Source organism: Physcomitrium patens, chromosome 5 (genome assembly GCF_059467195.1).
Source record: "Physcomitrium patens ecotype Gransden chromosome 5, ASM5946719v1, whole genome shotgun sequence".
Taxonomy (NCBI): Eukaryota; Viridiplantae; Streptophyta; class Bryopsida; order Funariales; family Funariaceae; genus Physcomitrium; species Physcomitrium patens.
In genome coordinates this window covers 13,162,472-13,175,888 of record NC_143414.1, presented here as the reverse complement: position 1 = coordinate 13,175,888, position 13,417 = coordinate 13,162,472, and the positions used below count along the sequence as shown (strand labels likewise).

Sequence of the window (13,417 nt, the reverse complement as noted above, 5' to 3'; positions counted from 1 at the left end):
CTAATAACGCTCAAAACAAATAGAAGAGAGGAATTGACAACAAAGAAAATACTAAGAACAATATCAGTTTAAAAGAGGGTAATCCGCAACTTCTAATGCGCTTATGTCTTATCAAGAAAAAGGGATAATCCACTCTTAATCAAGAAAAGACAAAGCTCTGATATTGTAAGTGTACTCTTGTCAATCTGTCAAGGACAAGAACTCGATGAAAGCTAAAGAGTAAGTGAGACTTTTCTCAAAAAGAAATAGGACAAAATAGAAATATGTATATTAAGAAAGAAACTGGAATGGCTATTGCCAAAATACAAGAAAACTAGAGACCCTTGAAACTAGACTAGAAGCAAGAAAGGAGTTGACAAGAGTGAAGAGGGCTTCACTCTTGCCTCTATATATACTATCTAACTAGAAGCCACGTGGCGATGTTCTATAAGACCTCCAATATATGTTGACTTTCTAGGCCACATGCCTTTGCTTGCAAGGCAAGTTTTCTATGGATGGACCACGTAGTTAGCTTGTTCTTTAAGCTTCCAACATGCGTGGCACATGGCTAACTTGTTGACCAAGTTTCTAACCTAAAAGTCAACTATAGACTCCTATAAAGTCAAAGCAGCGTCTATGAAGCTTCTAAGAAGCTTCTCTAGAAGATATTACACAATTAACCTACTTTTACATACTTTTATCTATTCATATAGGTAATTATATGTATGTCCGTGACAATAAAAGATTTAGAATTAGTAAAATAATTAAAAATAATGTTATTTTTTATATAAAATGATTTTTTATTTTATATTATCATGTATAAGATAAAAAATAGATATAAAATTAAATAAAATAAAATTTTTTAATAGAGATTTAAGAGTAGTTTGTAACAAAAATTAACTTAAGAAACTAAGAATTGATATCTAGAGAAGATCGGTTGTAATATAAAACTATGCAAATACAACATTTTGAAATCAAACCTTGAAATACAAAACTATGCACATACAACATTTTTGAGATTCTTTTGTTGATTAAAGAGTAAAATTAGGGTGAAAACTTTAAGAAAGTTTTTTTTAACATTAACTTCAAATTATTTGAATAGATAATGAATTTTTAAGAGATTTTAAAAAAATATTTTTTTAGTAATTTTAGATTTAAAAAAAAAAAAAAAAACTTATACATTTGAGGAATTTGTAAATATTATAGCAGGTGTATAAATCAAATCTTGTGGTTTTTTTAATGTACTTGTTTTAAATATGTTTTAAATTTTTGAGGTCAATCAAATAGATAGATTGAAGAATATACAAATTTGATTGAATTAAAATCTTAAAATTTTGAATTTTAGAATTAGTCAGATTTTTTTGTGATCTTGAACTAAAATTAGTTTGATTGAAGCAAACATATGTAAGAGTATAGTAGGCTTACATATCTATACTTTAATCAATTAAAAAAACTATTGCATAGTTAATCAAGGAATAATTGTTGCTAGAAGATTAATATTTAGATTAGAGAAAGAAGATGGCTAACACTAAAGAATATTAGGAGTTTTTTTTCTTTATTGGTAATTTTGATTTTTTTTTCAAAATTTTTATGCTTGTTATTTTCTTAAAGATTGAATTGTGAAAAATAATAATAAATAAATAAATAAAATCAAAAATTCATTTAATAATTATTTTGGTTTTAAAATAATTATAAAAATTTGGTATAAATCTACTTAAAATTTTATTAGAATTTACTTAGGATATATATAGAATTTATTTAGGATATATATAGAATTTAATTAATATTTTTTATGGATTATTTAGGGATTTAGTAAGATTCATTTAAGGTTTTATTAGGACTTCTTTTATATATTTTTTAAAATAAATTAATATTTAATTAGGATTTATTTAAGATTTTATTAAGATTTCATGAGGATTTTATTAAGATTTTACTCAAAACTTGTTTAGGATTTCATTAAGAGTTTTTTAAGATTTGTTTAGAATTTGCTTAGGATTTTCTTAGAACTACATTAGTATTTGGTTAGGATTTACTTAGGATTTCATTAGGATTTTTTTAGGATTATTTTATGGCTTTCTTTGAAATTTTTTAGGATTTTATTATAGTTTAGTTAGAATTTTTTTAGAACTTATTTAGAATATGTTTAGGACTTAATTAGAATTTTATCAGAATTTACTTAGAATTGAATTATGATTTCTATTTTTAGTAATTTAAAAATATTTTTTATTATTTCTTTAATTTTTTATTTTTAATATTTTTAAAAATATTTATTTATAATCTCTTTTTGCTTTTTTAAAACTTTCTTTAAGATTCTTAAAGAATTTGATTATAATTTAATTAGGATTTTTAAGTTTAATTAGAATTTATTTAAGACTCTATTAGAGATAATAACATCTTTGTTATTGCAATTTCTAATTTACCCTCTATAAGCAAGTATCAATTCATTCTCAAATAAGACAACATGTTATACAACAAGAGGAGATGGAGAAAATGGGCAATGAGAATGGAAGATGGGAGATAGGAAATGAATAATGGAAACATAGACCAAAGGTTAGAATAGGAACTAGGAACGAGGTTGGAGAAGATGAGACAAGAGACAAGCATTAAGAATGGAGGATATGGAGATGTAATGATGGTTTTGATAGGTGAGTTAATTTGGTAAAATTTAATTTAGTATATGATATTTCGATATTTTGGTTTTTTTTATTTTTTTATTTAAATGCTTATATTTTATAAAATTTTAATATAATTTCTATACAATTTTACTTTAAAAGAAAAAAATTATTGATAAAAAACTATAATTCGAAACTAAAGAAATATATATATATATATATATATATTTTTGTTAAATTTTAGTTTATTTAATTGAGATAATATGAATTGTTAGTCACAATGTATTATATTTTAAAGAAACTCCAAAATACAAATATGTGTATTTTGTAATAAAAAAAATTGACTCTTTTGTTACCAACATTTTCAGGCATAATACTAGCATCACAAGCATAGCTTAAGATTAGTGGTAGTAGACACTCACAGACACATAAATTTGGATGTTTTTAGATTTTTAAAATTCAAATTATTGAATTACATAGAAACATCTTTTTTACAATAATAAGAATATTTATTACAATAACATGGATCACAATGTTTTTTTTACTTTAAAAATATATTTATATTAAATTAAACTTCTAAACTTTCTACATATTATAAATAAAAAAATTATTTATTATCTTGGTTGTGTTGTATTTATTATTATTATTATTATTATGCAATAAATGGTATTTGAATCCTTTTCATTATTATTGTCACTGTTTGAATGAAACAATGCAGGTTATATTTTTTTAATATGGAATTGGAAAGTAAACACGTTTAAAGTGCAAGAAACTCAGGTATATGTGATCAAGCTTCTTTGCATTGAATGTACAATTATTGGTTTCTAAAAGTATCCCTCTTAAAAAAACATTTTTTGATAGAAGAAAATGGCATAGAATAAGAAATTATGAAAATATACAATTAAGATGCAACAAATATAAATTTTATTGGTGGCTTTAAGTATTCATTATAAATTGATGTGATATAATGAACACTAAAGAACTCCGCAATCATATCAAGACTTTTGCATAGAAATTTATCAGAAAATGAAATGTCCTCATCATACAAAGAGAGTGCATCACCTCCTCCGTTTTCAGGATACAACCCACTCAGACTGTGGGAACTGGGTAACTCATTTTGTTTACCTCTATGCTATAAATTTGATAACAAAAAATGTGAAAAAAGAAGGAGATGAAACTGGCATTTTAGCCTGCAAGCAACTAACCACAACCCCAGTGCAAGTGTTTTCAAAGCCTCTAAATCTATTTCACCACCTTCAAATTTTCTGGTATGGGTAAGCTGTCATGAGTATACCAACATATCATTGGTCCACATTATTCTGCCAGCAAAACCATCCTGCAGTACATGAACATCCTTTGATGCAGCCCCGCATTAAATAGATGTGACTAGTTCTATTAAAGGCTAAAGATAAAAGGAGTGAGTGGGACCAAAGAGGTAACACTGCCTCCTCACTACCACCTCACTATGTTCCTTTATTGTGTTGCGTGCAGGGCACAAGGGCAGCGTCGCACAAAGTGGCGATGAGGGAGGCGGGGATAGACAAAGTAGCAGCCCCAACAGGGGCATCGAACCCCAGGGAGTTGACTTGCACAACGCCGAGCTAGCGATACCCATGTCTGACATTGTGCAGTAATGCCTCTCATGGGGTTCATGATCGGAAGATCCATGCATTAAATTCTCTCCGACAGTCTTGCATCTTCAAACGCGCTGCTGCTGCTCAACGTGAAAATTCCCTCAACACTTCTTCTTTTGATGTCGCCATGTCCCACCAGAGCGATGGCGTAAATTCCCAGTGCAGTGCCGTATGATTAGTTTTTTTTCAAGGTTTATTTTGTCGGGCTACCGGATCGGTGTCTGGATGTCCGGTGTCAAGCAGGGTTAAGTTTCTCAACAGACAGCCCCACAAATTGGTCGTGGCAGGATCAGAGATATCTTGCAAGCCAGCAGCTCCACGACTGAGTTTCACCCGCATTTGTTGCTCCTGGGAACGATACGGGGTGCTTTTGTGTGCCTAGCTCTCATGGCGTAGGCCATGATCATGATTCCTACGATTATTGTTCTCCTACGAGAGTCCTTTTTTGGACGACAACGTGCAGGGCTCCCACATCCGGAGCTTTTTTTAGCAATATAGGTGGAGGATGATAATTGCCCGCTGAGTCTTGAATGAAGCATTAGCTGGGAGGTAGGCTTAGGCAATGAATAACGTAGCTGAATTTGGAGCGGGAGGAACAGAGGACGGGGCAGCAGTGTGTTTCTCAAGGTAGGATGCCGATGATGGTGGACTGGCAAACTCTTGAGGGTATCATGCTTGCAGGATGTTGCAGGTAGGAGAATGCGCTGCAAGGGGGAACAGAAGTGGTGGAAGTGGGTTTGTTGGAGAATCGAGGTTTTGGGCGTTGTTTTGGCGAGAGGAAGATGGGCTAGGATCCTGGGTTGAGAGGTTTGAGAATGAGTCGAGGATTCTAGGTTTGATTACCGATTTTGGGGGTAAGATGTGGAGGGGTCTATGTCGCAAGACGCTGGTGTGATGGGTGAAGTGATGAGGGACAATATGGACGCTGGGGGGGTTGTGGACTGGGCTAACGAACCACCCGCAAAGCCCACATGGGAGCAAATCGTTGCAATGCAGAAGGAGAGCGCGGCGTTGCGGGCGCAAGCTGCAGCTGTGCTGCCCTCACTGACTGTGGGCGCCACTCCTCGAGCTCGCCGGGCGCCTTCTCGGACCGAGTACCCGCTTTTTGTTCCGGTGAGATCCTGAATCATGCCTCGTTCGCGCTCTTGAGATAGGAGCAACAAAAGTAGGATATGGTAAATAATTTTTTTGTAAGAAGCCTGCACCCTGACCTTTCCCGATAGTTGTCTCCCGTCCAGCTTTGTGCATTAGAGTCCTTCATAAACGCTCAATTCTTGTCGTACTGCCGATGCACCAGGTTTATGATCGGTCGTGGCGCGTGCTTCCTGTTCTTGGGTATTTTTTTTGGTCGAGCGGTGTGTCAACGACCCCCGCTGACGTGCGCTGCAAGGTTTTAATTCTGTTTGTAGACTTCTTCCAAGGACGAACTTTGCTACTTAGCTACTTACGCAATTCTCCAGACTTGTACCTCCTCCCCTGATGAACGTCAGATACAGCCTAATCTGTATTCTTAAAGTGATATTTTACAGCACACATCCCCGCGTAGCTTGAGTTGCAGTCACCGGTAGTTTGTTGGGGCCCACTGTTTTGGGTTTGAGTGGTCGTATACACGATCATATATTCAGTGGTCTGCGGAAGTGTGGCGCATTATTGCTCATGGTTCATACAACCTTGATCGAATATTTTCATGGCAATTCCTCCTTCAGGATAATGTAATTCACTTCGACAGAATAGCGTTCTCTAGTGTACACTTCTACTTACGTCTTTTCTTAATTTCAACTTGTTTTGGAACTTCTGACAACTGCTAGAACCAAGCTTTTATTGATTCTTACAATGCTGATTATTTGTTTATCGCATGGACATTTGATAGCAGAGTTATATGGACGCGCCACTGCATTCTGGAAACCTTCAGGATCAGATTCAGGATCACCCGACCGAAGTAGACACTTTTAGAAGAAGGACTTTAGAGCATCGTCGTTATGGAAGCGGCTCTGAACAAGAGATTGCGCCTGTTGCGGAATCTGGTTATTCAGCGAATCAGCCACAATCTTCCGCAGCCGCTCAACGTCACGCTTACCACAGCAACAGAAGAAGCCACAGTCTCAGCTTTGGATTAAGTCCAGAAATTTCTCAATTGACTGGAGTCACCCCAAAGTCTGCCATGTCGGGGAAGAGTGATGGCACCAACCTGCCAGTCACCCCTGGTGCACTACCTAGAGGTGTATTCATGCAGGATAACCATTTACCGAAGAAGAAGACCTCCAATATTGCAGACTCAAGTAGCAAACTGGAGCTCCGTGCCACTGCGCAGGCGCGAGACATTGGGAATGGAGGAAGAGCGCACCTTGTAGATATAGCAAGAGGAAATCACATGGATACTACAGCTCCTTTACAAGGCTCCTCTTGGAAAGGATGCTCCGAAACGTTATCTACGATAGCTCCATTTGCCGATAACGTGTCTGCCGCAGGTGTTTTCTCCAGTTCAATTACAAAACGCTTGTGCTGGATCTTGGCTTCGATTGATCCTTGGTTGTGGTACCAGTAATTTACTATGAAAAGGGTTTGGGTAATACTGTACTATTCATTGTACATCGTAATTCTGAATGATTTTTTGGTTGTATTGTAGGCTCCGGCTTGGATGCGCAGTCACCCCAGGTGTGTAGCATGCCGGATGTAGAACAATCCGCGGAGAAACCAAGAGTACAACAGTCAGGGCTGTTTGGCTTTCTATTCTGGGGCAGAAAAGCGTCCAACGCGTGGTCTGATAGGAAGAAGACTGTTTGGGAGAAAGACTCCAACAAAGACTTGGAGAGGTTGATAAAGAGTCTTCAGAGTCAACTGGAGCAGAGTGAGAAGCTAAGAGTATGTGAAGTCAGACAACTAGAAGCGGCGTTGAAAATTACGAAAGAAAAGTTTGAGCACTTACAAGTGCACTGTAGAGATTTGGAGCTACAGTTGAGGGAGCAGGCTAAAAACGCGCGACCAAGTGGGTATGATTTTGATATTGGCGAAGATGATAGTAGCAGCTTGGGGAGTGGCTATGGCAGGCCGTCTAGACAATGGACTGCTCCTCACCCTAGTCTCACACCTGAACTCTTTGATAGAATTTACGACGATGCTGTCGGGAGCATGCGAAAACTAAGCAGATCTATCTGTCATTACATACGCGAATTGGGTGAATCAGCGTCACAAGTGATTACAGCAGTTCTGGAGAATCATTCAATAGCCAAAGGTCGCTTGCGGAAAACTCAGAAGATTCTTTATTTTGAATCTTTCTTGAACCAAATCATGTTCGAAAATTTTGAGAATGTGAACTTCGAGTCCAGTGGAGGTGCTCCTGTTCTGGATCCTAAAGCTCTTCAGCACTTGAGCTTTCGGGCTTTCCAAGAGCTTCAAACGGTAACTTGGGTAGACATAGAGCAGACGTTGGATGAACAAGGGGTTGTTGTAAACCACAGCTTCCACCAGTTTTTTGTGGTGAGGATGGAGGTTGTGCTGCATCAACTAGGAGATTTCGGTGAGTCAAATGTGCCCGGGTTTGTCATATCTGCTTTCTTTGATGCAATTAAAGCTGTATGGCTTTTGCATCACCTGGCCTTTTCCTTTCGGCCCGCTGCAACTATTCTTCGCGTCTGCCAGGGGGCAAAATTTGAGCCAGAGTACATGGAGCAGGTTCATGACTCTGACAGGGAAACAAGGGCGAAGTCCGTGTTTCTAATGATCAACCCGGGCTTTATTATTGATGATTGGGTGGTGAAGTGCAGAGTTTACTGTAGTAGTAAATGATGTACTTGGATTATCAGTGTGCAATAAGCTTCACACAATTGAGTGGTGAGTAGATTGGTGAGTAGATTCATGTGCCACTTATTGATTATTTAAAGTGTAAATTGAAGGCCATTTTAGAGTGCCTTTCCATTTGTAACATGATCAGGAGGGTTTAGTCTGCACATCGTGTTCCGTGTAAATACGTACACATACGGGCCCGTTCTCGAGGGTTATCTGCCTGCTAGTACCACAATTGTTTCACTTTTGTGGTGGCTAGTGGAATTAGTAGACTTGCCGTCCAGGTTTGAACACGTTGATTATAGGCGCTGTGTATTTTGGACTGTTTATTCCTCCTATAATAATGCAGAAACAGATGACAGGTGTTACTTAGGAGGCATTTCTTATGAACTTACTCTTCTGATGAATTAATTTACAGCTGTGTTTTTTGATATCTACATACAGTGTTCAAAGCTATTTTCATAAAAAAAAAAATAGCAATGATTTTACACGATGCTTTATACATAGCTTAGCTATATGATGAAGTGCCAATTTTGAGACTTGATTCGTGGAAGGGGTGGATGCCGTGGGTTTATGGTGCAATAGCCAAGGAGGCCCCAAGGCAGTCTCTAGCCATTAGGTGGGGTGGCTGGCAAAAGCCACGCCTAATGCCACTTGCCCACCCCCCATACTAGCTCCTCAAGGACCCCACCCCCCCCCACCCCCCCCCTTCCACGAAGCCACCTTCTCTTTTCTTCTTTCCATGGTTGGATAGAATAGTTTCCACAATAAGTTGCCAAAGAAATACTCTATTTTTTCAAGGCCAAGAAATAGGTGGGGGTAGAACTCGTTTTGAGGCTGAGACAGCCTGGCCAATTGTAGGCACTACCATAGGTGACAACAATGGCAATGTCCTAAGTAAGCTTCTACCAGTTTAAATAAGATAAACTGGTCATGAAAAAAGAAAGTGCATGCGAAATAGTAAAACACTCTAACTTGCAATCCACTTCTTTATATCATTGTTCTGTCCATTGTTACAAAGCTACAACAAAACCAAAGGACTAGATAGAAGAGCTTGTACACAAGAGATAGCTTGATTCTTTGGAGCTTTAATCATTGATGTTATGTCCAATTTGTGCTGAATGTAACTTTCACCACCTTTTTTAAGGTCATTAATTTTAGCATTTGTTTTTTTTTACTTCTAATCAAATGTTATACAAATCATTTTTTTTTTTTTTTTTTTTTTTTTAAATACTTATTAACATGCACTTTATACTTAAAATTCCACATCAAAAAATTGTCTTTCAAAACTTTTATTGAGCTTTCTTGATTGGTGAAGAAAAGTGTTATTTTTTTAAAACCTTGTCCTTTGGATATAGTATAAAGTGAAAAGAAGACATGAAATGAATCACTTTTATTTTATTTTTATTTTTTTCTTTTAAATTATTATAAGTCTAAGTATGTTACATCCTATCTAAATTCAAACAAATATAAGAAGTATTAAAAAAATATAATTTTATTTTAGATATATTTTAAGTATTTTTTTTTAAATATATTTTTATTTTTTTTAAAAACCACCTCTCGTAGATGGATCCAAAAGAAATTTCAAAAGACAATATTATTTATGTAATGTAGAAAAATAATGCATTCTATATCATTTTTTCTCTTTAGGCCTTTGGACTTATTTTCAAAGTATGAAGCTAATTCAAGGAAGTATTTGCCACAAACATACATATTTTTTTAGATTAAAAGAATTAAATAGAAGTAAGTAGAATTAAATAGATTTAATAATTTCTTATAAAAAAGCTTCTTAGAAGCTAGATAGAAGTGGATTTGATTTTATACATGTTTATAGGTGATTGATAGGTTGAAAATTTGACTAACAAGTTAGCCACATATCGCACATATTTGTGACTTATGGTATAAATTAGCCATGTGCACATGTAGATAACTTATTTTGCAAGTTAGATATGTATCTTACAAGTTGGACATGTACTAGAGGTTCTATAGAATGTTGCAAAATAGCTTCTAATTAGATAGTACATATAGAAGTAGGAAGAAAGCCTTTTTACTCTTGTCAACGCCTTTCTTATTGTTAATTTTATTTCAAGAGTCTTTAGTTTTCTTGTCTTTGGAAATAGCCATTCTAATTTAATATTATACCATATTTTAGTGATTATCTACTCATTTCTAGTGACAAAATTTTGTATTGATCATTTGGTTCTTTATGATCTATATACTTTATTATTTGATAAGACTGCTAATTCATCATTTCTTGTTTTATTTCAAAAGTACCTAGATTACTTCACTTCTTTTGTTGTGCTTTAAAGATTACAAATTGCCCACTTCTAAATTAATGATTTATGTTTTTTATGATTGATTGTTTTATTAAAAAGAATAGATCATCATTCTTTTTGGAAATTTTTATTTAATATTAGAAGTTTCAAATGATCTTCTTGTAATTTGACTTGTAGGTTCTTGAAGTTGTTTGTTCTAGAGATGGAAGAAAAAAACATGGATGCTATAATTGATGTAAGTAAGAATAAATTTGTAAATTTTATAGATCTTCACAAGCTTATTTATATTTTTAGAATAAAATTCTCACTTATTACTAATAATTATCATTGAAGTTCTATTCCTATGTCTTTCAAAAAAATCAATAATAAAGATAAATGTCTATATGAAGAAGTTGTCTAGTTGATAGAAGCAAGTATAGCAAGCTCAAAAATTGAATTTCAAAAGTCTTGAAACTATAAGTATGAAAAATATAAGGATTTGTTTGCTAAAGAAATTTGATGGAATAAGATCAAATTTCAAGAATTCTACAATAGGTCAAGCTCTATTTAAGATTGCATCTTTTCCAATATCTTGATGGATTTATTAAAGTTAGATTTATACATACACTTCTATTTAAAAATATTCTCTTTTGGTATAGAATTTTGATAAAAAATAATGTTCAATTATTATATGATCTAAATTTATTCTTATAATTATTTACAACTACATTTAAAAAAAATGATTAAGAAAAGATAATAGAGACCAAATCCTATTTTTATGATAAAGACCACATTTAGCTATCATATATATGACTGAATTCTAAAACCTTATTTGGAATATGACTTAGAAAGGCAAAGCCTTTATCAATTAATTTTGGCATAGATTACAAAATAAAGTCAAAGATTTATTATTAACAATATTAAAAGCAAATTCATTAAAATAAATTGTTGCTTAAGTTTAAATAGGCAACATTAATATTTTAAAAGATACTAATAATAAATTTTGATTGAAGTAGAATAAATCAAGTCATGGCAATAGTTCCTAATTTTTCTCAAACTTATTCATTAAGGCCAAAATCTCCCTAAATTGATTCAATATATTTCAAATCCCTCACTAAACAAAAAAAGACTTAATATTATTTTGTTTTAATATGACTATTATATATATATATATATATATATATAAAATTATAAATAAGTTTAATAGAAAAAATAATAAGAATTACTTCAAAAAAATATGAATAAGAAATAAGGTCATAACAACATTTAGTATTATGGTTGCTTTTTAGCAAAATGGACTTTTATTTATTTTTTAGGACCTTAAATATAGTATAAAAAAATATAATAGCAAAATTAATATCATAGATATCTTAAGATAGAAGTAAAAAAAAGTTTTTAGTAAGAATTATTTAAAAAATTAGATGTTGATACATGGAGATGATCACTTATGAACTTAATTCAAATTTAAACCTTGAGGCACAAAACTACGTCTTTTAGGTAAATCTAAGGTTCTTTTATTGATTAAAAAAAGTGATGTAAGAAAAAATAAGAAAAAAGTACTTTAGGCATTGATTTTGAGTAATTTGAGTTTGTAATATCAAAGTTATTTTGAGGTGGCTCTAATTTTTGAGAAATAAAAAAGATTTATATTTTAAAGCATTTTTTGAGATTTGTAGTGACTTTAGAAGTGAAAAATTTTGAATTTATTATCTTAATTATGTTAAATGTGTATTATAACTTTGAACTTAATTTTAAGGTTTTTAAAACATAAGTAATTTGGGGTTTTAAAAATTGGAGTTTAGAAATTCAATGAGAGTTTCTAAAATATGAAAAAATTTGTTAGTTTAATTCAAATAAAATTCAGCTCATTAATAGAAAATATTATTTTAACAATTGTGTAAAATTTGAATGTGTTTGAATAGTTTAATTGGAAGATTAGCATCAAGGTTGGAGAAAGAGGTCAGCCAACATTTAAGTAGATTGTAGAATTTATCTCTTATTTGATAAATTCAATCTTCTTTAAGTTTATTGTACTTGTTTTTAACTAAAAGATTAAAAATTAAAAAATTTAAATCAAAATCAAAAACTAAATTATTAATTATGAAGATTTAATTTATTATAGGATTTGATGAAGGTTTGATTAAGATTCATTAGGATTTGATTAAAACATTTTTAGGATTTAATTAAAATTTGATTAGAATTTATAATTTAGAATTTTATTAAAATATAATTAGAATTTAATTAGAATTTTATAAATATTTTTATTAATATTTGAGATTTAAAATTTAATTAATATTTGATTAAAATTTAGAAATTAAGATTTAATTAAGATTTGATTAGGATTTAGAATTTATTATTTGATTAGTATTTGATTAAGATTTGATTAGGATTTAGAATTTATTATTTAATTAGAATTTGATAAGATTTAATTAAGTTAATCAAAATTTATTAAATATTATTTATGATTTATTTGAAATGGATGAAAGTATGATAAGATATATTTAGGATTTTTTAGGTTGATAGGATGTACTTAGTATAATTAGAAGCTTATTTGGATTGTTCAAGGTTTCCAAAAGATGTTTGTTAAACATTTTATGCATTATTTTGAGTTGTAAATTAAACTTCAAGATAAATTTAAATCCTTCTATAGCTAGTTGTTATGGACATATATATTTATTTAGATAAGAAGTACTAGGTATAATATAAATATAAATAGTTTTGATATTATCTTGTAGCAAAGATTCTTATAAGCTTTATAGATGCATATTTGACTTTATACATGTTTATACTTGATTAGTAGGTTAAAAATTTGGCCAGCAAGTTAGCCATGTATTGCATATATAGATAGCTTGTGATACAAGCTAATAATGTGGCGCACATATAAAAAACTTGCCTTGCAAGTTAAGACACATGTCTTACAAATTGGACTTATATCAAAGATTCTATAAGATGCCATTATATATCTCCTAGTTAAATAGTATATATGGAGGTAAGATTGAAGCCTTCTTTATTCTTGTTAATACCTTTTTGGCCTTAGTCTTATTTTAAAGCTTTTTAATCTTCTTGTCTTTGACAATAGCCATTTTAATTTAATATTATGCCATCTTTGAATGAATTTTTAGTCTTTTTGAGTAATATAAGAGTACACTAAACT

At 32.1% G+C, this 13,417-nt stretch overlaps 1 protein-coding gene across 4 annotated transcripts; it reads left to right on the top strand.

Annotated features, from left to right (window-relative positions):
* The first annotated feature begins 4,098 nt into the window (after positions 1-4,098).
* On the top strand, positions 4,099-8,402 carry LOC112282959 (IRK-interacting protein). 4 transcript variants are annotated; one of them, XM_024521201.3, is made up of 4 exons: positions 4,948-5,338; positions 5,523-5,615; positions 6,099-6,693; positions 6,852-8,402. In XM_024521201.3, the coding sequence occupies exons 1-4, from the start codon at positions 5,099-5,101 to the stop codon at positions 8,009-8,011; spliced, it is 2,088 nt and encodes a 695-aa protein (XP_024376969.1). In that variant the 5' UTR covers positions 4,948-5,098; the 3' UTR covers positions 8,012-8,402. The 4 variants fall into 4 exon arrangements, with proteins under 4 accessions (XP_024376970.1, XP_024376971.1, XP_024376969.1 ...); XM_024521204.3 differs by having other exon boundaries at positions 5,262-5,338; positions 5,523-5,937; XM_024521202.3 differs by lacking the exon at positions 5,523-5,615 and having other exon boundaries at positions 4,099-5,338; positions 6,096-6,693.
* Positions 8,403-13,417: the final 5,015 nt, after the last annotated feature.

Excerpts from the sequence above, each read along its gene's own strand:
- LOC112282959 (XM_024521201.3), top strand. The coding sequence starts at position 5,099 with ATGTCGCAAGACGCTGGTGTGATGGGTGAAGTGATGAGGGACAATATG. Across the intron at positions 5,616-6,098 it reads CCGCTGACGTGCGCTGCAAG|AGTTATATGGACGCGCCACT; the intron begins GTTTTAATTCTG and ends ATTTGATAGCAG. Across the intron at positions 6,694-6,851 it reads CGATAACGTGTCTGCCGCAG|GCTCCGGCTTGGATGCGCAG; the intron begins GTGTTTTCTCCA and ends GTTGTATTGTAG.